The following is a 24,495-nucleotide window of genomic DNA, read 5'->3' as shown; positions in this document are numbered from 1 at the left end:
GGGGTCTGCATTACTGTGATTGCGCTGTTTTGCGTCACTGCTTCTGGGGTCTGTGTTACTCTTTCTACCTGATCATTTTGCTTCTGGAACTTCGACTTCCGCCCTCTCGATCTCACACCCCGCAGAACTCGACTTCTCCAACAAAATACAGATCTCCTCTTAGGCTCTGCGTTGATTCTGCGTCAGCCTACGTAGCCTTTGCGCTGCCTCTTCCAGATCTCTCTCTGCCTCCTCTGTAATGTATTCCCGGATCAGGAAATTCTCCAACCGGAACTATACCTGCCCCTCACTGCAAGAAATATCCTCAATCTATTCTCTAGCAATCACTGTGCCACCCTCTTTGAGAAATTCGATCTCTTGATCTCTCCCCGATTTGATTTCCAAATGCCCATCAGGACTCCTCTTATAATATTTTCGTTGATAACCAACAACCCAGATTAGATTCTAATCAATGGCTCAGATCATTTTGGCTTGATCCTCTTCTTCTTCTAGAAGTTTCACCCACAGTTTGATTAATACCCTTTAATTATTTTAATTTACTAAGTTTAGATTTAGGCACCCATTAAAAATAATTAATTATTTTATTAAAACAGTTTCCTGGTGGAATTTCCCAAAACGATTTCTCTGTATTGTGGAATGCATGTGTCCAAGCTTCCCTGCAAATTTTGAGGCTTAGAGCACATCTGATGCTACCATAAATCAACACTCGCTTGATGTGTCATGTATATTTGCTTCAGTAAAGATTGTATCTATGTGCTAACAACAAAGTTGTCAAACTTTTGTTGTTACATGACTACATGTAATGGCATACTGACTTAAGATAATCTATCAACATGTCCGTTTTGACTTGTGATGCTATATTCGAAGAACATTTTAGTAACTAGCTCTGCTAATATTCTGTTTGGAGGTGCCTAGCTCTCTCTCTCCCTCTCTCTCTTTTGTCATAGATCACTTTTCAATTTTTTCATAGATGTAGACTCATCGAACTTGAGGTTTGTTGTTTTTTCAAGTGCAGTATAGATAAACACAGTTTTCTGCAACTGATAATTACTTCCATTGAGATTGATATTACTTTAGCACATTTCAGTTTATCATTAAGCCATTATACTTTAGAAAATTCAACCATAAATGCAATAGGACAGTAGAGATCACAGTAGAAGAACAATGAACAATAAATACCAGAATTTTACCCTGGGAATTGTCAACTCCCTCTTGCTTGTTGCCTATTTGTAGAAATCACTGAAATTCAAGCATAGCCTCGTCTTCATCATTATTTGTTTTGTCATACTTTGATTTCTTCTGTTGTGGATTCTCATCATCATCAATGTCTGCTTCTGAAGCAAGCTGCTTGCTTTTCCTCTTTTTATCATTCAGTCCTTCAGGACACTTGTTTTTATAGTGACCAAACTTGTGACAACGGAAGCATTGAATGTCCTTATTTTGATCCTGAAGGGGATCAGGACTTCTACCTGTATTCCTCTTCTGAAATTTACCAAACTCTCTTCTTCCTTTTCCATTCTTAGAATGAACTGCAAATGCTTGGGACTCGTCATCCTTAGGTCTCTGAATCTTTCCTTTTGATATTAGCCTATACTCCTCTTGGGTACAGGAGGTCCATAGTTGATCAAATGTTGAAATTTCTATTCTGCCACAAATGCTTGATACAAAAGAATCCCATGAATTGGGCAAATCCTTAGGAGTTGTAGTCACAAGTTCTGATTCATTAATATTTTCCCCAATGGCCTTGAGCTGATCTCTCAACTAGGAGATCTTCATGAAGTAGGAGGCTGCAGTATCTGACCTAGTCATCTGAATATCACGAAGTTGATTTCTCAAGGTCATTTTCTGTCCAATGTTGTTGACTGTATACAACCCTACTAGGGTATCATATTTTTTTTTTGAAGTCTTCATCCCTGAAACAAAAGGAATCAAGTGGTCTTTGATGGATTCAACAAGAATCCTCTTGGCCTTGGTTTCCATTTTCTTGTGCTGGATCTTTTCCTCATTATTCTGAGGCTCAGAAACTTTGCCTTTCACATATTTCATGACATCATTTTCTTCAAGAATGAGATCTATTCTGGTCTTCCAAGCCCTGAAATTTGATGCACCTTCCAACTCATGTTTAGGCTTGATATAGGGAGCTATCTGGTCATAGACTTGATTGCAGAAGAAAAGGTGTTTTCAAGAAGTGATCTCACTGATTTTCTTCACCAAAGCTGTTATACCATGTTGATTTTTCAAGTTCAATACAGACAAGCATAATTTTCTGCAACTGGTAATTACTTCTGATATTGATATTACTTTAGCACATTTCTGTTTATCATTACACAATTATACTAAATATAATTAAGCTGTAAATGCAATAGGATAGTAGAGATGACAATAGAAGAATGATGCACAATAGAAACTAGAATTTCACCATGAAAAAACCCTAACTAGGGAAAAACCCAGCAACCCTTTCTTAGGAGAAATTGTTCAATTCAACAAGAGATACAATTTGATTTTCTGGTCAAACTAGGTCAAACTGACAACAGAAACTACACAGGTCAAACCTGATCAAGAAAAGAGATTTCAGCCTTCTGCAGTAGTCAGTGAACTCTGGTCAAACAGGCTGAATTTCGGCCTCCTGGAACTGCCTTAGAATTTGGGTCTTCCTCACAGAACTTTGGTCAAACTGCCCAGTCAACGTTCGGTCAAACTGCAGATCATACTGCCCAGAAAGTCTCGGTCAACACTGCCCAGAATTCGGTCAAACAGATCAGAAAGATTCTTGGTCAACGCAGGTCAAACTTTGGTCTTCTTGTTCTCGCTCTCTTTCACATGTGTGAACAGAAAACAAATTATTGAGAGTGATCCAAAAATTTGCTTCAAGTGAGGGAGGCCACATGCATATTTATAGTGGTTGAAGGAGTCCGAATTGGTGTGTCCCTTAGCTGGGCCGACTTGACTTTTGGAGGCAAAATTTTGAATTTCAAAATTTAACTTTTCCCTCTTTTATTTGGAGCCAAGTTGAATTCAAATTTGTATTTTCATTTTCTTTTTCTTTTGTGGGCTAATACAATTAAATTATACCGACCGCAGCTACCAAAATTCAACAAGATCATGTCTCTTAAATCCATGGATTGACTAATAATTACATTTTCTGTCCTAAACCTGAGAGCCTGAGTAAGAAGAATGATCTTAATTTAGCATCAGAGAAATTTGTTAGACAGTGTGCTGTACATTGGGTAAGCCTTGGATTCTACACCTGGCCAAAGTTGGTGACACTAGTAAAACATCGCAATCCATTTTTGAGAAAACATATGATTGGCTTCTTCCTCCCTTGGCCCTAAATATTACTGTAATTATTAGGGCAAGCACTGGTCCAACATTGGCCTCACTTTGTACACATCTTGCACAGCTCAGTGTAGACAAATTTAGTTGAGCCTCTGTTTACTCTTATATGGGGATATCTCTGCACTTCCCACTATGCTGTGCCCTCCATTGAGTGTCTCCTCACTTCTCCTTCTTGACCTTTTAGTGAGGTCCTGTTGCCTTAGGCAAGTGCCTAACAGTTAAAGTATGTTGATGTACTTTCACAGTCCCATTAGCCTCTTTTGGTTACTAGTGGACATTAATATTATTATTCTTCCTTTCTCCTTCATAACTTCTTTGTATTAACTGAACGTTTTATCTAATAAATAGGTTGACCATATTTTTTTTGTCACAGGATATTTTCCCTCTGATTCCTGGAGATACAGATTACCGAATATTTGCTGAGGACTATGGGGACATCCCAGGATTGGATATTATATTCATCATTGGAGGCTATTTCTATCACACTGGATATGACAGGCTGGATAAAATTTTGTATGTTTCGTACATAAATATGCAAGATTAAATGGTGATTAAGAAAACATTTTGAGCTGAGATCTGTTTGCACCATTCCCTGATTCAGCGCAGTTTTGACAATAGTATCTTACTGATCTGCTTTCCTTTAATGAATTATTATGCTTTGCACTATTTTCTAATAATGCTTGATTTCCTGCTTAATTATTTGATTGTGAGTAAATTGTGTGATTGCAGGCCTGGAAGTATACAGGCTCGAGGGGAGAACTTAATCAGCTTATTGAAAGCACTTTCAAGTTCCTTCCAGTTAAGAAATGCTCAGCAAAGAGCTGATATCATAACTGCAGCAAATAGCATCCAAGAGGATCGGCCAATTTTCTTTGACTATCTTTCATTGTTTATGGTAGGATGGAACTTGGTTTTAATGCATTAATGTGACAGAATACAGATGACTTTCTTGCTGGAAAGGCTTATATTCTGTTGGATTTTTTTTTTTCTTGTCTGTATTTCCTTGTAACTTCAAGTATTCCTGAGATTATGAGTTTCATAAGTATCTGTTCTGTATATCCTGAACTTTCTTTCATGTCTATATGCTCATCTAAGTAACTTTCAGTTATCCAGAATATACACCCTCTTAGAGTTGTATTTCTTTCAGCTTTAAATAGGTGGTAGTCTTGTGTACCCGCTCAATAATGAGTTGTGATGAGTTTCATTCCTTGCAAAAATTGTCCCAGGATGCTGAGTTGAAATCTCTTATGCAGGTTACTTATTCAAAGAAAACAGCCAGGATATTATATGTTTTGCCTATGATCTTTGTTCTTGTTGCTCCTGTATTTTCCATGTCTTCCAATTTTGGGTTTCTCTCCTGGTTCACAGGTCTTTGGTGTATCTTTAAAGGTATGCTACTATTTCCTTATTTTGATATGTGTACTTGTGTTGCATGTTTGGCAATCTGTATCACATGTGCAAAAGTAGTTCCTTACGATTCAGACACTGTATGCCTTAACTGTTGTTTGCTTGACTTGTGAAATGGTGGGGGTTTATATGTCGATGTATGCTTGAATTGAGATAACCACCCTACATTTCATGTCAGAGGCCAAATGTTAGCCATGAATAAATGCAATGTCATCTGAGGTATATTCAGCCCTTGCAGATGCTTATACATTCTATAAAATTATGAATAACAGAGGGCAGAGGCATAAAGATTGATAATATGAATCCTCAGAAAACCAGATTTATTTTCATGATCATCAAATCTAAAACAACCATAATTTATGAAGAATTAGATAATGATTCGCAGAAACATTTGTATGCCTTCATTGCAGTTTCTTGGAAACTGGCAAATCCTTGAGAATGTTTTCGAGTACCTCAATTCTACGAGAAGGCTTCGTTGGAAAAGACAACTGCAAATCTATGAATTCTCGAATGATTCCTCTTCCAAAAAATGTTGTTGATTTTTTAAGATTCTTCTCTAGGATATTTTCTTGCTTGCCTTATGTTGTATTTTGTATGCCTTTAAAATGATTCAGGATTTCGACGCAGAGATCTAGCCAAGGTATCTGATTTTCTTTCTCATTTGGTAGTGTTACTAAATATGGAGGCAAATTTGAATAAGTCATAGAATTGCAGGTCAGTCTAGATAGGAGGAGATGGAAACTGTTTGTTCTAAAAGCTTAGGGAAACATAGGTGAATGGATGCACACAGTGTAACAAACAACAAAATTACAAACATGGTTCTATCATTACTCTCAACATTGTATTAATGTCAAGAATTATATTTGAAATTTGAATATGATTTCAAGTTTCGACTTGAACATTTCCTTATTATTGATCAAAAACATTCTTGTAACTGCTTATTGGGGTTATGCCGCATGCGTCACTTAAAAACATAGTATAGAGTTCTGCCATAGGGTACATTTTGAAAATCTTGACAGAGTAAGATGTGTCATGTCTGTAACATTTATGTCAGTTCAAAAGATTGATTAATATAAATAAGAAATAAATATAATGTTGGGTCACAAAAATTAAAGATATTATCAATTCACAATTAAAATAAAAAAAATACATATATTAAATTTGGAAACATAAATACAATTACGAAATAGATCCATATTAACTTCTATAGATCCAACCCTGACTTTGCTCAGTAAGTGAACTAGATAAATTAAAACTTCTATTCTATTTTTTGTTGGGTAATTATATCATAATATGTCTTTGGATAAGAAAATTTTCAAAGACCAGATCAAAGTAATTAGTGACCAAGATTCTTCTCCAAATTCTATTCTTTGACTCTATTACCCATAGGTTTTTTTTGGCTGTCAACAAATTTGATATGGTACGTCCAGGACCCAGGTTATGGCAGAGAGATTTATTAGGTGCATCTACAGCCATGTGTTATGTCTGTAACATTAATCAATTAAATTGAAAAGACAGTGACATCTGTATATGATGAATTAAATAATAGCCTACCATAATAATAAAAAAAAACCAAGAAAAGTGATCACTATAAAAACTAAAACAACATAGATCCGTCTTATCTTATGGATCTAAGAAGTGCCAATAGGGATCAAATCCCAGCAGGTGAAAGCCTTTTTTAGAGGGAAATTCTTGAGGAAAGGTTTGCACCTCAAGGGATTTGATCTCTTTTAGTGCTTGATAAATCCAGAGCTAAGATGGATCTATGTTGCTTATGACGTAAGACACATAAATATACTATAACTGGAACTGACATGCGGGAAACTTGTTGGCATCCTTGCTTGATTATCACCATTGCCGATATCTTGATTATTGCTTGATTATCTCTATTGCTTGTTTCTTTATCCCCATGTGCTGCTCATTTTCCTTTACCTTTCCATTGAAGGGGAAACAGAAGTTGCAATCTGTATCTTTTGAGCTGTGCATGTCTGTTAATTATATTCTTGTATCTTCATCAAGTGCTCTCATATTTCAGCATTTGGTCTAGGGTTTCTGTTTGTTTCAGTGTAACCATATGTGGGCTTATGATCTCCCATGTTGGCATGTAGTTTATGTTATGTAAAAAATTAGTTAACTTTAGGTTTATTATTTAATTTTAATTTTAATTAGACGAAAGGGCACGATCATAATGCCCTTTCCCAAAGGGTTTCCATGGCGGTATATAAGCCAGGAACCCCATTGTAATCAATCATCATCTGTAATTCATCTTATTAATAAAATATTTCTATATATATTTTTGTCTATCCAGAAGTTTTATGCTTCATCTGGTATCAGAGCCAACACGAACTGGTGACACCCACAAGTTCTGCTGGCCATCAGGCCCTACGGCTTTCAGAAAAAAGCGGTGCGTGTGGACTATCCTTGTTCTGTCTGGAGTGTGCTGTTACAGGATTGCAGTTAAAACAGCGAACTACAATCTCACACCATAGCCAAAAAAAAACACGCTGCAGCATCAGAAATAATACGCTGAACCCTCAGGGAACCAGCGTCGTTTTCCTCTGCGTTAACCTGCAGTAATACACTACGGTAACCTGTGGTAAGTTGTGAGTTCCTGTTGTTGATACGCTGAACCATCACCCAAAATCGGCGTCGTTGATTATTCCATGTGGTGGACCTGCGTTAATTTGAAAAAGTGCTGTGGTGATATCCGCTTGAAGGCTTTTCCTTGAACGGTCAACGGAGGTGACCCCCCACCAGCGGACGTGACGGTGGATATATAAAAATATATATAACGTGCAATATATATAACAGTAATCTATATATAATATATATAACATATATATAAAAAAATTATATTATATATTATATATAATATATATAATTTAATTTATTTTAATTAATTAAAAATTATATATATATATATATATATATATAAAAGTTAATTTAATTAATTAAATTTATTTTAATTATTTAAAAAGTTATATATATATATAAGTTAATTTAATTAATTAAATTTATTTTAATTAATTAAATATATATATATATAAGTTAATTTAATTAATTAAAATTTATATGTATAAAATTTATTTTAGCTAAAAAAAAAAGAGGGAAGAAAAATATTTTAGCTGGCAAATAAATACATGCCCCCGCAAACCCGCTCAATGTCGACAATGACAATGGCGGATTTCCAAAAAAAAGTTGTTGGATGCAGAGCATAAGATAACTAGCAACCACGATGAGGTCAATAAAAGATTAAATGAATTCTAGATCAAGCTTGGGGAGCAAGCTGATGAAATCAAAAATCTTCACGATATGACAAATCGAATAGAAATAAAGATGGAAAATTACCATGTTCAGACAGAAGCAGGCATCAGAGAGGTCTTAACAATGCTGAAAATTCTGTGTAAAAGATCGAATTGTACACCCGAACAACTACTAAAAGAAGGTGAAGAGAATCAAGAACACATCTCGTCAGATTCAACTAAGTCCATAGACTCTCATGACAAAGTTGAATCCCCAAAAAAATCAGCGACACCCCACCAAGAAGCGAGTAACACAGCCTTTACAAACAAGCAACTCTGGGATAACTTTACCAATCAACACCCTTTTTTCGCTCAACCAGTAGCAACATACCAGCGAAGGGCAAAAGTCGAGATGCCTAAATTCGATGGAAACGAAAAAAACAATGTTGCATGGATAAATAAAGCAGAAGAATACTTTGAGATATATGACATCAACGACGATGACAAAAAGCTCAGGCATGCATCCATGAAAATGGAAGGAGAAGCATATAACTGGTATATGTGGTGGAAAAAGAAAACACACGTCATTAGCTGGAGAAAATTTAAAGATGCATTCTTCAAAAGATTCCAAGGTGTAAAGGAAGAAGAATTCTTTTCAAAACTCATCAAATTACAACAAAAAGGAAGTCTGGATGAATACACTCAAGAATGGGAGACCTTAGTAACACGAGTACCTGGGTTATCAGAATCTCGTCTAATTCAGTCATACATCTCGGGACTCAAAACCCATTTACAAGCAGAACTTGAGATGCATGATATTACATCTATAGAAGTAGCAAGACGAAAAGCAAAAACAGTCGAAAAGAAATCCGAACCAATATTTTGGTCAAAAGCGGAAAAAACTTATGCAAGACGAAGGATACCCCAGTATATGGACTCCAATAATACAAGATATGTTCCACCACATCGTCGTGAAGATGAAAAATCTAATGTGGAAATGCATAGGATAAAAGAAGGTAAATGTAAGCGTTGTGGTGAGAAGTGGGACCCCAAACATAGATATGCTAAAGGAAAAGAACCAAAGAACCTATATAATTGTGAAGCAACCAATGATTCAAACAGTGAAGATTATGACATAGAAGACACAGAAGACACCCCAGAATTCTCACCAAAATTAGATGACGAAAGTATTCCGCAAGTGTCATTATCAGCTATGACAGGTATATCACAACCTCAGACTTTAAAGTTAAAAGGACACATAAAGAAGAACAACGTAGTGGTTCTCATCGACTCAGGTAGCACACACAATTTTTTAGATGCAACCGTGGCAAGGAGACTCAATATTTTTTCATTTCCCTTACCAAACATGAAAGTGATGGTAGCTAATGGTAAGAAGATTGAAAAGGTAGGGAAATGCCATAAGGTCAATTTTCAGATTCAAGACTTTAATCTAGAGTCTCCATTCTTCACGGTACCGTTAGGAGGAGTAGATGTAGTCCTAGGTATCCAATGGCTACGAACTTTAGGCACTTATGCCGCCAACCATCAAGTACAATTTATAAAATTCAAATGGGGAGGTCAGAAGTACAAACTACACGGATTCCAAGCACCAGAAAATCAAGTTGTATCATCATCTCAGATGATGAAGTTGAGTCGAAGAAGAGCACCTGCTTATGCAATACAATGTCACCAATTAGAAATGTTATCTGCAAATATGACTAGAGAAGAGTCACCAGGGATACAAGATTTGATTCGGAAGCATGAAAAAGTAATTCAAGACCTACCTATGAAGAGGCCGCCTAATAGGGAAATTGAGCATACAATAGAAGTCAAGGCAGGGTCAGACCCTGTCAACATCAAGCCATACCGATATCCACATCACCAAAAAACGGAACTTGAGAGATTAATCCAAGACCTTTTAAAGTGTGCGACCTTGATCATCTTGGAATATCTGATCAAGTGGAAGGACTTACCCGAAGAAGACGCTTTCTGGGAGAATGAATCATTCTTCAACAACATCTGTCATTACTTATGCTTTGAGGACAAAGCATTCTTTCGAGAGGAGGGCAATGTTATGTAAAAAATTAGTTAACTTTAGGTTTATTATTTAATTTTAATTTTAATTAGACGATAGGGCATGATCATAAGATCATGCCCTTTCCCAAAGGGTGTCCATGGCGGTATATAAACCAGGAACCCCATTGTAATCAATCATCATCTATAATTCATCTTATTAATAAAATATTTCTATATATATTTTTGTCTATCCAGAAGTTTTATGCTTCAGTTTATGCCCTACTTGCGTATGTTCCATCTTTGTCCATTGTACTATATGTCATTTCAATCAAATGGATCATATTTGAAGCTTATTATATTTTGATTTGAAGATATTTGTGGCAGTTTCAACTTGATGCCGTGTATCTGTAAGTGTATGCTGTTCTTTTCAATTCTGTTATTAAGACCTTGCAACTGTTTGGATTCTGATCATGCTGAAATAAATTCTTCCAGTGTTCTCTTAAGAAATGTCTTTTTGGTTGCCTAAGTCCTTGGTTACTGGGAATTCTATCTCCATAGGAAATTCTATTTCCATATCCATCGTTTGTCTTTACTAATTGTTTCCACATTTGCTTCTATTTTGGTACTACTTAAAATAGAACCAGTTGTACTCAACAGATCGGAATCAATCTAAGCTCAAGCTCTCTGATCTATTAGTGAATATTTATCCCATGTGGTTTGTTTATTTATAGATGTAAATTATTTTACATTAGCCCAGATGTATCCACTTTAGTTGTAATCCCTATAGTAGGTTAAATGATCGTTATGATGGATGTGCTACTTCCAAAGAAATCACATATGAGGAATTTCCCTGGAATAACCTTTTGTTCTCTAAAAAATTTCATTCATAACGTATGGATTAATTTTCAGTATGAAATGGGACATCTTTTACAATGTGGTTGTTCCTTTTCTACCAATCAATTTCTAACTTACTAGGTTGCAGGTATGGTGTTGCATGCAGCGGGGCTCATTTTAGCAGTAATTGTACCTGCAGTGTTTGCTTTCTTGAGATTGCTGGTGTCAAATTCAGCTATGAACTGGTATTAGTCCACTTGTTTGTCTCTGTAGTTCTCTTCCGAATATTTGGAAGTGAGGTTTTGATCAGAAACACATGTATATGTTTTCTCTGCTCTAAAATGTAGGAGTGATATGTAGAACGTTAATTCCATCTTCAAGATTTTATTTTCAATTCGGATGAGTTCTTGTTACTTACACTATTAAATTAAATCATTTTCAATTACACTATTAAGTTAAATCATTTTCAAACATTTAAAATGTTCCCGCATATGAACTGATAAAAGGTATATATAGTTTGCTTGCACCAGGTAATGATCATGAGTATGGATATCAATTAGTAGATGCTTTTATGGAACTCTAAGTTGCATTTTTTCTGTCAAGTTCCTTTTAGTGAACTGTAGGTGTTTTAGCTGTTTATGATTTTCTCCCTTTTTTTTCCAGACAAACATGTTGGGAGATCTTTTCGTAGAGTGTAAACAGAACATATTTGCTTCTACCATTTTGCAGTCTACTGATACCTTTCAATTTCTGCTTACTATTAAATCTGGATCTCTTTCCCAAATGCAGGTATGCTCATCCTTGGTTGGCACTGGTTATGTTTGTTCCAAGTGCTCTTGTTGGCTTATTATTGCCAAAGGCAATTTGGAGAGGCTCACTAGCTAATAATCTGACTACCATTGATAAAGCTTCTAAAGAGGTAATCCACTGAAAACTGGTGTTTGTTGCCTACCATTGATAAAACTTCTAATGAGGTAAATCCACTGAAAAGTTGAAACCGATGTTTGTTCCTAGCTATAAGAAAAAAAAAAAACTAGCAACCAAATTAAATTTTCATGTGTGTCACTGTGCCCCAACAGATCTATTTGGAGCTCCTTTTTCTGTTCTTTCTTGCTTTTCTTGATTACTTTTTTCATGCCAATCAAACTTGATAATTACTTGTGATGTTCTTGACTTCTTATTAGGTTTGTTTATATCTTATTTCTTTTTAGTTCATCAAGCAATTACCAAAGCAATAACACATAAAACAATGGACACCAGATATAGGCTCACAGCCAGGGCAAAACCTCTCTCTAGGGGAAAACCCAGTTAGTAATTCTTCCTTCAATAATTTTCCGGAGATATTCTAAGATTCTAGACCTTGACACAAACTTTCCTCCACACCAAGTCAGCCTTCCTCTTCTCTTGCAGATGATCTTACTTGCCCTGGTAGCAGCAGCAGCAGTAGCGGCACTTTCTTCAACCCAGCAACTTCGTTCTTGCTTTGGAGACTTCGATCTTCACTGAAAGATTTCTGTTCTTTCTTGCTTTTCCTGATTACTTTTTTCATGCCAATCAAACTTGATAATTACTTGTGCTGTTCTTGACTTCTTATTAGGTTTGTTTATATCTTATTTCTTTTTAGTTCATCAAGCAATTACCAAAGAAATAACACAAAAAACAATGGACACCAGATATAGGCTCACAGCCAGGGCAAAACCCCTCTCTAGGGGAAAACCCAGTCAGTGATTCTTCCTTCAATAATTTTCCGGAGATATTCTAAGACTCTGGACCTTGACACAAACTTTCCTCCACACCAAGTCAGCCTTCCTCTTCTCTTGCAGATGATCCTACTTGCCCTGGTAGCAGCAGCAGCAGTAGCAGCACTTTTTTCAACCCACCAACTTCGATCTTGCTTTGGAGACTTCGATCTTCACTGAAAGACTTCGATCTTCACATAGGAACTTCGATCGTGGCCCAATACAACTTCCTGAGGCAGCAGAACCCAGCACTAGCAACTTCGACCTATACTTTGATCTGGCAGCAACAACATGCGGCAATTGGCTACGACATCAACAAGAGAACTTCGATCTTCCAAACCAGGGCAAGAGAGAGAGATAGATGCACCAAAATTTCGATCTTCCTCCTTTCCTTCTCCTAGACCAAACTCACACTTCCTTTTCTTCCTTCCTCTATTTCACACTTTTTCTAGCTTCAAGAGATATCGAACTAGCTTGTTGAGTGAGTGCTTCAAATGGAATTCGAACTGCTTCATTTATAGTCCTTTGGTGAGGTTGAATAGCCCTCTTTGAGGCCGACTTGATCATCTTGAGGCCGACTTGGTGTGGAGGCAACATAATTCATATTTGACTCAATACTTAATCTTTTTACATGATTCAAAAGCCCAAGAAGGGTCTCTTTAAAAGTACAATGACTCTATTGACTCAGAATAAATTCTAGAAGTCCTCAATGGGGACTTTGACCTAAAACATGATGACCCAAGCATGAAACCCATGCTTTAATAAGTCATAATAATAATAATAATAATTCTTTTCTTTATTCTTTTGACAAGTACATTATAAGATGACTCAAATACGTTTAATGAAGACCGAATCTAGTTACATTTTCCAACATAATTCAACTCAAATTTTAGGTTACGTGAGGGTGCACAAATCCTTTTTGGTGGCCTCCGAAATAAAGATATGTCCTTCATCGGGATGCCATATCTGAAAATGATTCTTTAAGCCGTTATTATCTTGTTAAGTCCATTAAAACTGAGTTGCCCCTGATGAAGAAGCTAAGGAAAGTTAGGGAGGAATTTCAGCTTGAGTAGGATGGATCAAAAACTTTAGATTGTTTTTTTTCACCTATTGTTTTTTGAACAGGTTAAGGTAATTATCTTCGTCAGGTTGTGTTATTAAATGTGCCTCTTTGTTCAGCTAAACTATACATTGGTTAGCTGTGGCCATGCAATAAATATGTATGTGCATGCATGTTTTGTTTCTCTTTATCTATGGTTGTTCATTGAAATTGCCCGAAGCTGAGCATATTTTTCCAGTTACCTAGTCAGTTGCGTTGGAGGTGTTTCCAGAACTCATAATATTTCAAAATGGTTAGTGCTTGAAGTACATTCTAATTGTGATTGGTCATTTCTTGGTTGGCATGAGCAGGACTGGGCAAGTCATTGGGGATCAGTCGCCTTTTATGCTACAGTATCTTTAGTAAGCAATTCGTTTTTTCTTTATTTAAGTTTTTTTTGATGAGATACAGTGTCTTTTTATTCTACATTATTTGTTAATAAATGGGAAGGTTGGATGATTCACATGTGTTGAGCAAATTAATATTAGTCTATTGAAAAAAATCACATTCAAAAAAATCTCTGATAAACAAGGATCAAGATATCCAGTGACACCCTATAATCTTTAGCATTTGAAAATATCAGAGAAGTGTGACAAATTCAGAGTGCTACATGGTGGTGTGAATGGCTGACAACTGCTTAAAAAGCATTTGACGACTATCAATTAAGAGATCGTATACCAAATTAGTGCAAATATCATTTGTCTCATATGTGGGATGCATGCTTTTTTCATTAACAAGTGCAAGGATAAGTGACATATGTAATTAAAGAAAGTTATAACTTTTCATGTTGCCGTATTTGGTTAATTTAATATAAAGTCTTGCTATAATTTTAATGTTTTGTGCAGTTAATAACTTAATGGTGTTACTCAGTATGGCAGTACTTGCCTTGGCTATATATTCACTTTTGTCAGTGTATGCTTAGCCAGCTATAAGACAAAATTAATAAGAAGTTGACCATTGGCTGTTCTCTCTCTCCCTTTCACAAAGAAAAAGTTGGTTAGAATTTCCCTTTTCACTTTTTGAAAATGTATACTGATACTGCTTGTAAGGATGCTATTAAGAATGCACCTCAAATATTCATTTTCAGCTCGTATTTGTATCAATGGCTTAATGCTTTTCCTAATAGGCATTAATGCAATGGAAGATAGCCATAAATTATATAGAAAGACATATCTATCAGCTATGCAAATGAGTCTCAACGAGTCAAGAAATAAATGGAGTTGATGTTGAATTCTGAATCTCTTATGCTTTATGCTTTGCTCCTTTGCATCTTAGGCTTGATATCTATGCTTGATGTTAGTGTGGAGAAATCGAGAGAAATAATAACTCCCACATTGAAGACCCACATTATAATGTGCAATACACAGTCCATGTTTAAATCATTTTTTCCTGTCATGGTTGGTGCAAAGAATTTTCTTTTTTTAGAAATAATGCATTTTCATAAAAAAGGAAACGAGTATATAAGAGTCTCAATATAACCATGGTAAGTGAATACAAATCTAGGATTCACCTTCAATGGCCACACGTTAAGAATTATATCTCCCTTTTGTGTTGATGTTTATAAGGCTCCCTTGAGATGAACATAAAGTTGTTAATTTTCTTGCAAACCTAGCACCCGACACTTAATTCCTAGCAGAGTTAACAGATCTACTGATTAAATACACCGCTAGCTTGTTAACACGATAAAGTTCAGCTGAAGCAAAATATACCTATCTCAATCACAATGAGACAACAGATCTTGCCCAATCATAGTTTTTCAGTAATAATCCAAACCTACTTGGGCTCCCATCCTTTGATAATGGCCGAACCGAGAAAATACAAATTCCTTGGATCTGATCCAACAGATCTTCCCTAGATCGTTGCTCGATCTCCTTGGCAGATTTGGATCTCCAATCTCTCCCCTGTACTTCCTCGGATCCGACACTTTAGAGCAGTGTTGAAAATATCGGTATCAGCAAAATATCGGCGAGGGTCCAGAAAACATCTTATTGGCAATATTGGCGAAAATATCGGCAAATATCGGCAAGCATAAAAAATGCATAATATATTCATTTTTTTCAGATTTCTAAACATATAAAGCAATAACAACATGAACTAAACACATGGCACATAAATATGAAGAAAGCACTGATATATATGATGTCAAATAGAAATGATACATCAAACGTCAAAGGCGATACCAAATCCTGCTGATCCCTGATAATTATCCAATCAAGGACTCAAACAAAATAACATCACATATCCTGCTCATCCCTGATAATTGTCCAATCAAGGACTCAAACAAAATAACATCACATATATAAAATTTTAAAAGTATTTCATCGTCATGAGTTATAAACTTATATGTAGCAAAAGTTGCAAAACAAATAAAACTAGCAGCTATCTATTTGAGACCATTAGCCTCTCCCTAGAAGCTTTCTTTCTGTCTTGTTCAGCAATTGCTTCAAGAGATTTTTGTATAACCTCCGCACTAAAAACCATACAAGGCATTACATCTGCATCATGTGTAGGGAGTCTAACCAGATGGTATTTCAATCGTGTAACCCTTCTTGACATCTTGGTCCCACACAATTTGCATGATAAATATGTTGGCATTATGATGCATGTGTTGTACTTGATGGCAATCCACTCATAGAAGAACATCTCACTTAGTTATAACTAGATGAATCTTCAGAAGAGATATCAGATGTGACTGAATGCATGGGATGCATGACAACTCAAAGGAATCAGATGATAGTTCTAAGTGTGACAAGTTAGCTTTGCCATCAAGTCCAAAGGGGGAGATTGTTGGCATTATGAGACAAGTGTTGTCTTTGATGGCAAATCACAGAGATGACAGATCATAGTGCAGTAGGTCAGCAGCAAGGGTTTGATGATCAAACTACAAGAATGAAGAGAAAATATATATACGCAGTTTCATCGTGACCGAGCTGCGTATACACGCGGGTTAGACGTTACAAAGGCACGTATGCGTATACACGCACTTTCATGCAAGGAAAAGCGCGTATATGTTGGAGAACTTACTTTTGGTTCGTGGTAGTTAGTCCTTGGTATTTGAACCTATGGTTTTGGACCATAGTATCTCGTCAGATGTGTTGATCCCAAGTATTGGGTCCATGGTATTGGTTTGTTATGGTTTTGGACCATGGTATTGAGCAAGGCCTAAGACTATAAAAGGAGAAGAAGATCATTAGGCATGGGTATCGAAAAAGTCTTGAATATCTGATGAAGGATGAGATCCAGTATGCAGGTTATGGGTTTATGATGCATTGCGTGATCTGAGCTAAGGAGGGATCTCACCAGTTGATGGACAACAAGATCTAAGGATAGATCGGGATCAAATGGTTTGAAATGAACTATCTCTATATGGTTGATTATGTTTATTCTAGATCTGTATACTGACGCATGTAATGACCTGAACTGGGTATAAATTAAGTTTGAAATTGCTGCAAGTCATGATTGAATATTTATAGATATGTACGCGGGTTGGCTTTGGTGTAAGCGCGTATGTACGCGGGTTGGTTCATTGTAGTAGTGTATACAATTTGAGCTATGATGTTTGAAGTTACAGGTGGTTCTGGATGTTGATGAGTTCTGATGATAGTTTAAAGGTGTCAGTATTCTGCATATCCTGTTTGGTTGATTGTGTTTAGCTTCAGTATTGATGGATGAGAACTAATATTGGATTAGGATCATAATGACTCATATTTATGTGATCTGATGGACTAGATCTGGGTGCTAACACACATATTATCCTTGTATATGTAATAATCTGGATATGTCTGAAGACAGGAAGTGCATCAAGTTATAAGTAAGCAATTGATGACATATACGCTGGTTCACCTTGGTGAAGTTGCGTATACACACTGGTTCAACACTTCCAAGTAGCGTATGCACTCTGATGCATGATTTTGATGATACAGTTGGTTCTGAATATTGTTGCAGAGTTCAGTGTTCTGCTCTGTGTTCTGGTGACTGTGTTGTTGACAGGGTTTCAGTGTTTCAGTGATTCAGAAATTGATGATGCTAGTATTGATTGTTTTGTGCTTCAATGATATTTATGGGTCTAGTATGAAAATTTGATGAAACGTGGCCTTCAGATTATAGTGTTGTGCTTCAGGAGTATCCAGTCTGAAAATGTATGAAATGTGGTCCCTGGAGGGTGAAAGGAGATTGTAGGCCGGCGCCTACGTACTAGTACATTAGCTTGTACAAGAGCAAAAGGGGTAGTAACTCCCTTCCAGTAGCAGCTAGAGAACAAGTGAAGATTGGAGCATTAAGTAGGCAGGCACCTACGTACTAGTAAATGGATCAGCTAGTACAAGAGCTAAGGGGGTTGTAGTTCCCATCCAGGAGAGTCTGGAGAACGAGAGAAGGTTGTAGCCTTCTGCAGGTAGAAGCCTGTGTACTGGTATAAGGCTGCACCAGTACAAAACTATTGTAAAATGAAGTTTCTTATTAAAAGAAGATAGAGACGACTTGTAGCAGGTGGTTTTCACCCACATTGGGTTTCCACCTTATATCATGGTGTTCATGTGTGCTTCTTGTGTGTGATGATTCATTTTGTTTTACTGCACTTGCTTACTATACATATGGTTAATGAAGTTCTGATGCACTAACTAAAGATCAACATTTAATGGATTAATTGAATCATAAGTATTCTGGATATACGCTAGTTGCATTAGACACAGTTGCGTATACACGCGGGTTCCATTAACTGAAGCAGCGTATATGTATCTAAGTATGGAAATGAAAAAGTTTTATTGATTTGATAATACTGATTCACCCCCCCTCTCAGTATTATTTCCAACAAAATATGTCTGATTTGCCCCACCAACAGCCTCTCCATACTCCCAAAATGGGTCCAAGGCTTTTGGCATATTTGACATTTGTAGTGAACTAATTCAAACCTAGGGCACAAAAAAACAAAAAATTAGCATTAAACCCCCCAACACAAAAAATAATAATTAATAACCACCTCATTTAAAAAAAATTACTACATTATTTACATTTTGCAATGTGAATGAAAAATGGCAATAAGAGGGTGCATAAGAAAGTTGAAAAAAAATTGAAGCTTGTTGTTCAAATATGGAGAAAACCCTTGCATTGGCTCATGGGCATGAAAATCATAGCAAATGGAAAATAACAAAGAAACAAAATGTTGGTAGGCAAAGAGGCAAGCAAGCATAACCCTAAATCTATGAAAAAATCATTAACATAGGGGTTTTTAAGAACATACCTGTTAATGGAAGAAATGAAGTTTGCCTCACTATTCTTCAATCTTTGATCCACAAAAAAATCTTGGTGGTGATAATCGTTGTTTGATCCTCAAACCCTCCTTGACAACCACCACAAAACTCTTCCCCTTCCTTCTCCGACACTCAAACAAAAATGAAGAAAAAAAAATCGATTTTCCCTTTTTCTAGCCGCGGCATAACACGCTCGGCGATATTTTCTGTTGTCTCGCGATATTTTGCCGAGATATCGGCGATATCTCGGAAATATCGCGATATTTTCGAGAGCCAAAATATCGCTATATTTTCTCGGCGATATTTCGACTCGGCGATATTTCCGATATTCGGCGATATATCGCCGATATTATCATCACTGCTTTAGAGTATCACACTCCTCTTGAGGTTAGTACCACTGTATGGTGTGTCTTCTCCCTCAACCTAGCTTTGCTTTTATAACTTTACATTGAGATAAATCCCTAACCCTAATTTCCAAAGTGATTGACGATCAAGATTAGATCTCGCCTTACTTGAGATCAATAGCTGAGATTAAAACATAATCATTAAAGTAAATTACTTTACTTTTCCAAAGTTTACTTTAGCTTAATGAGTCAACATAATATTTATGTGTTTTTCCTAAGTTACAAAATAACTTGCTCAACCTAGAGAAAGTATCCTAGGGAGATGTTGTGGGCGACTTTTGCACACTTAGACACTTAAGTGTTGATTTGGGGTAGCATCGGATGTGCTCTAAGCCTCAAATTTTGCAAGGAGGCTTGGGCACATGCATTCCAAAAAACCCAGAAACCGTTTTGGGAAATTCCACCCAAAGACGATTATATTATAATAATTAATATTTTTAATGGGGCTACTAAGTCTAAACTTAGGAAAATTACAATATTAATGAGTATTAATCTAATGGTGGGTGAATCTTCTAGATAAAGACGGAGATCAAGTCAAAACGATTTGAGCCTTTGATTAGCAGTTAATCTAGGCCGTTGGTTATCCAACAAGAAGATATAAGAAGGGGCTTGAGGGTCATTTGGAAAATACACTAGGTAGATACTCAGTTGCCCGAGTAAAATTGATTTTCTCACTGGTCTAAGTTCGGCAAAGGGAAAATCAATTCAGAGGGAGAGTTGTAGGTGGAGGAGAGACAGAGAGGGTCCAGCATCTGTCAGAGAGACAGGGACGAAGACGCGGAGCAGTAAAAGGACAGTGCTGGGCAGATTGCCGCTTAGAGAGGCAGCGCAGGCTTGGGTGATGCTGGCATTGCCTAGGCATGTCCAGGGGCCAGAGAAAGTGACGTTGGGCAAGCCATAGAGACGCAGAGGGTGGAGGAGCTTCTCTCTCGGGTCAGATACTTTTTTAGGAATGTCTGTAAATTTTTCGCAGAAAGCCTTGTTCTATACTGCTGGGTGTAATTTCTACATGAAGATTTTGCTGAAGAATAATAAAACCCTCATCTGCTGCGCTGATTTTCCCGCATTGGGTTTTTCCAGGGACAATTGTCCAAAAATAACTGTGTCATTATGATTGTATTTGTGCTAGCATTTTATTTACATTTACTTACTGCAATGTTTTAATTGTGAAGGCTACAATAGAATATATTTCGATATTTGTCGTAAGAATATAGGAGATAACTTATTTATGAGGTAATATGTAGAAGAAATAATATTAATCACTTCAGTAGGATTTCTATTTAGAAATTTTCACATGGTATCAGAGCTACAGGGAGGCAAAAGAGAGAAGCCGGAGGATTCAGCGCTGAGAAGAGAAGGGAATTCCAAATTCTTGCAGGGGCAAAAATTCGAATCTCCCAAAGGATTGCGTAGTTCAAACCAAGGAGACTGTATTTCGTGGGAAAACTCTCTCTAAGTGAGCCGACATAGGGGTAAGTCTTTTCCAATCGAAATTTATCAGTAGTAGAAGGGACAACACATCAGAAGATTCAGCAAGGAAGATTATCTTAGGTGGAACACAATTTTTCCTACAAAAGTTGTTGGGATAGGTTAGCGCTAGAAATTGGCACAATATGGATACTCAGAGTGCCTCAGATTTATCTACCAGATTAGATGAAGAATTCACATGCCTAGCTAATTCAACATCAATGGATGTTTGGTACATTGATAGCGGGGCTTCAACTCATATGACTGGAGTACGAGAACATTTCTCGAGCTATCAAGAAGAACAAATGGACTTCCAAATAACTATGGGAAACATAACGAAATGTACTCCAGTAGGGAGAGGCACCATAGCTTTTCAGACAGAAGCAAGGACCAACATCTGAGCCACCAATGTTCTGCATGTGCTAGGATTAGGAATGAATTTAATTTCAGTGTCCCAGTTACAGGACAAGGGATATGATGTATACTTCATTGAGAAGAAAGTATACGTTAAGCATCCAAGCTGGAAGAAGAAAAAACAAATTGGGGTTCGAAGCAACAAGTTGTATAGGTTGCTGCTCGAATCACCAATGGGACTGATAGGCAACAACAATAATGGTGAGAAGGAGCGAAATGAATTATGGCACAGGTGAATGGGGCACTTACACCATGGAGCACTGAGGGTGTTCAAAGAAACTGTTACAGGGGTACCAGTCCTTAGTAGTGAACATGATGAGTTGTGCAGAGGATGTGTGCTAGGAAAGTACGCTAAAGCAGCTTTTTCCAGAAGTAACAATAGAGCAGAGTGTATTAGGATTAATACACTCAGATATCTGCGGTCCTATGTCCATAAGGGCTCTTAGTGGTGGCGAATACTTCGTCACTTTTATCGATGATCACTCCAGAAAAACCTAGATCTATTTCTTAAAGACCAAGGATGAGGTCTTTGATCGTTTCTGAGAGTTTAAGGCTCTTGTTGAAAATATGACAGGGAAAAAGATAAAGGTATTGCGTTCAGATAATGGTGGAGAATATACAGACAAAGACTTCACAGATTTCTGCACAAAGGAGAGCATCAAAAGAGAGTGGACAACTCCATATAATCTGGAGTAGAATGGAGTGGCATAACGGAAGAACAAAACTATTGTTGGGGCAGCCAAAGCCATGTTGTATGATGAGGATCTACTTAAGTATTTATGGGCAGAAGCTTGCAACACGACAGTATATATCCAGAAGAGAAATCCTCATAGAGCATTGGGGAATAGAACACCCAAAGGAGTGTTCACAGGGAAGAAGCCGGAAGTCAACCATCTCAGGATATTTGGAAGCATGGCTTATTGCCACATACTAGACGAGAAGTGCAACAAACTAGATAGACTGTAGAGAAAGAGGTATCTCGTAAGATACTGCTAGACCTCAAAGGCATATAGAATCTACATTCCTGGCAGTAGGAAGATTGTAGTAAGACGGGATGCAAAGTTCATGGAAGATAGAGCTTTCAGGAAATATCGTGAAATGCCTATAGAAGATCAATCACGAGATGTTTTTTTAGTCCAAGAGCAGCAGAGGTAGCAAGAAGGACAAGCGGGAGAGCATACACCTGGGTCGAGTACAGTGACGAGCACTAGTCTCTCCTCAGAGGGAGGAAATGCAGATGCTTGTCAACAAACAGCACGACAGGATCAAGAGGAAGAATTGGTTGAGCCTCCCACCACCAGTGGTAGAACGAGTAGAGAAGTGCGACAGACACTGAGGGATGCATAGGAGTTTGTTGGAGTTCCTAGAGTCGAGAAGAGGCAACGTAGAAAACCAACTAGATCCCAAGCATTGGTAGCTCAGGTTGAAGATCGCTCTAGATTTCAGGAAGCTGTTCAACACCAAGTATGGGTGGATGCCATGGTGGAAGAGTACAACTCCATCATGACGAATGATGTCTGGGAAGTAGTACCTAGACCGGAAAATAGATCAGTTAGAGTACAAAAAATTGTTTCATCTTTAGTCTAATCCATCATGGGCTAGCCTCTAAGGCAAGGATCCACAAGTAGTTATGTCACCTATTCCATGGAAAATTTGTGGCAAGGAAGAAATTGATGAATATCTTTTAGATTGTATTGAACTCTGGGCTGTTTGGAAGTGTTTTTCATGTTACAAGGTAGTTAATTGGGTATTTTCTATAAACAAACATATTCGATAACTATGAAAACATCCAATACAACTAGGGGAGGAGAGAGAAATCTATATAGGATAGATGCAATATATTTATGAACAATATGAGTGACATTTTATAAGATCTCTCGTGATGGTATACATATCATTTACTGAATAAGAGAGTGAAAGATTATGATCTTTGGTGGTTAATAATTATTATTATCATTACTCTACAATGTAATAGTGTATGATATTTAATAATGTAAATTACATTATGTTCCCATGCTTTGTCCATGAATCATAGTTAGGAGTAGCTATATCTTTATTTGTTCTTATAGTTCTTTCGCTACTCTAGATGTGGTGCTAATTGAGGAAACAAGATGGAAATATCTTTGAATGTTTGAACAATATTGTTGCATTGTGGAGGGCTTGATCCACCCTAATTTAATTTAATTTAATATGATGAAGGCTTCTTCAATTTATGTTTACAATATATTTTTTGAAACAAGTTGAATTGGCATTGTGATATCTAAGAATGTAGAGCAAAGTTCCAGTTGATGTTGTAATAAAGATTGTTTCTTGAAACTTCTGTGATTATGATGATGATAGTGTCTAGCAATTGAGCTTCCTTGGAATTATGGATTTGACGCTTCATTGTTCATTGGTTTATCAATAGCTTTGGCTAAATAAATGTCATGTCCCTTCTCAAACACATTTGTAACAGGGTGCTGCTACACAATTTTGCACAATTTTGGCTAAGGAAGAGAACCCATCATTTTTGACGTAGGGACTTGGGAGGCAATTCGACTTAATTTGGTTGCTAGTGGAATGTGGGGGTCACCCACATGGGAATTCAAATTGGCCCATTTGAATAGCTTGCAGGGAAAGTCGAATAGGTGGATGGAGGGGCTATCATGAGGCAAGGGAGTCCCAAGGAGTTACAAGGAGGGAGCAACTCTTATTTTGGGATTCATTCATACATCTTGCAAACAAAATCACTTGATTGTCACTTTGCTGTTTAGCTGAGTGAACCGACTGTTTAGCCACAAATCTCTCAAGCGGGAGATTCAACCTTTAATTCGAGGGACCATTTGTGCCCATCCTAGAGAGGCAGTTGTACAAGGATTTCAGGAGTTCCGGGGCAGTGACATAGCACCACCAACCAGTGCAGAGCAAGGGGTGTGTATTTCTAGGCAGCCAAGAAACACGCAGAGGGAGATTGAGGCAAGTAGAGATTTGATTGCTTGTCCAGGAGTTGGGGAGTTGTGGTAGCAGCGTTAGACGAGCATTCTTGCTGGGTTTTACAACCAGCTGAGCCATCATTCCAACAATTCAAACTGCTGGGCTGGGGGACAATGTAGAGGCCACAGAACAGATTTTCGTGGTACTTGGGAGCAGCTGAGTTGGGCCAAGAGATCCTTCGGGGAGTCAGGGATTTGGATAGCACGCTTGAACTCAGCATTTTGGAGAAGTTTTCAGGTGGATTTACAGGCATTTTCCAGCAAGTCGAAATTGGCAGCTAGCACTGAAGTGAGGCTCCAAGGGGGTCGAAAATCA

At 37.2% G+C, this 24,495-nt stretch overlaps 1 protein-coding gene across 1 annotated transcript in view; it reads left to right on the top strand.

Moving 5' to 3' along the window:
• LOC149141578 (uncharacterized) overlaps window positions 1–24,495 on the top strand; it is a 318,849-nt gene that overhangs the window by 200,615 nt on the left and 93,739 nt on the right. Inside the window, exons 8-13 of the mRNA XM_089446868.1 lie at window positions 3,710–3,849; window positions 4,066–4,231; window positions 4,590–4,725; window positions 10,984–11,080; window positions 11,625–11,754; window positions 13,985–14,035. Of these exons, the coding sequence (XP_089302994.1) occupies window positions 3,710–3,849; window positions 4,066–4,231; window positions 4,590–4,725; window positions 10,984–11,080; window positions 11,625–11,754; window positions 13,985–14,035 (720 nt within the window). The remainder of the gene's footprint in view (window positions 1–3,709; window positions 3,850–4,065; window positions 4,232–4,589; window positions 4,726–10,983; window positions 11,081–11,624; window positions 11,755–13,984; window positions 14,036–24,495) is intronic.

Source organism: Pinus tabuliformis, chromosome X (genome assembly GCF_031772625.1).
Source record: "Pinus tabuliformis cultivar Carrire ecotype Pingquan chromosome X, CPIR1, whole genome shotgun sequence".
Lineage (NCBI taxonomy): Eukaryota > Viridiplantae > Streptophyta > Pinopsida > Pinales > Pinaceae > Pinus > Pinus tabuliformis.
Note: the sequence above shows the minus strand (reverse complement) of the source record. Positions and strands in the feature narration are given on the sequence as shown.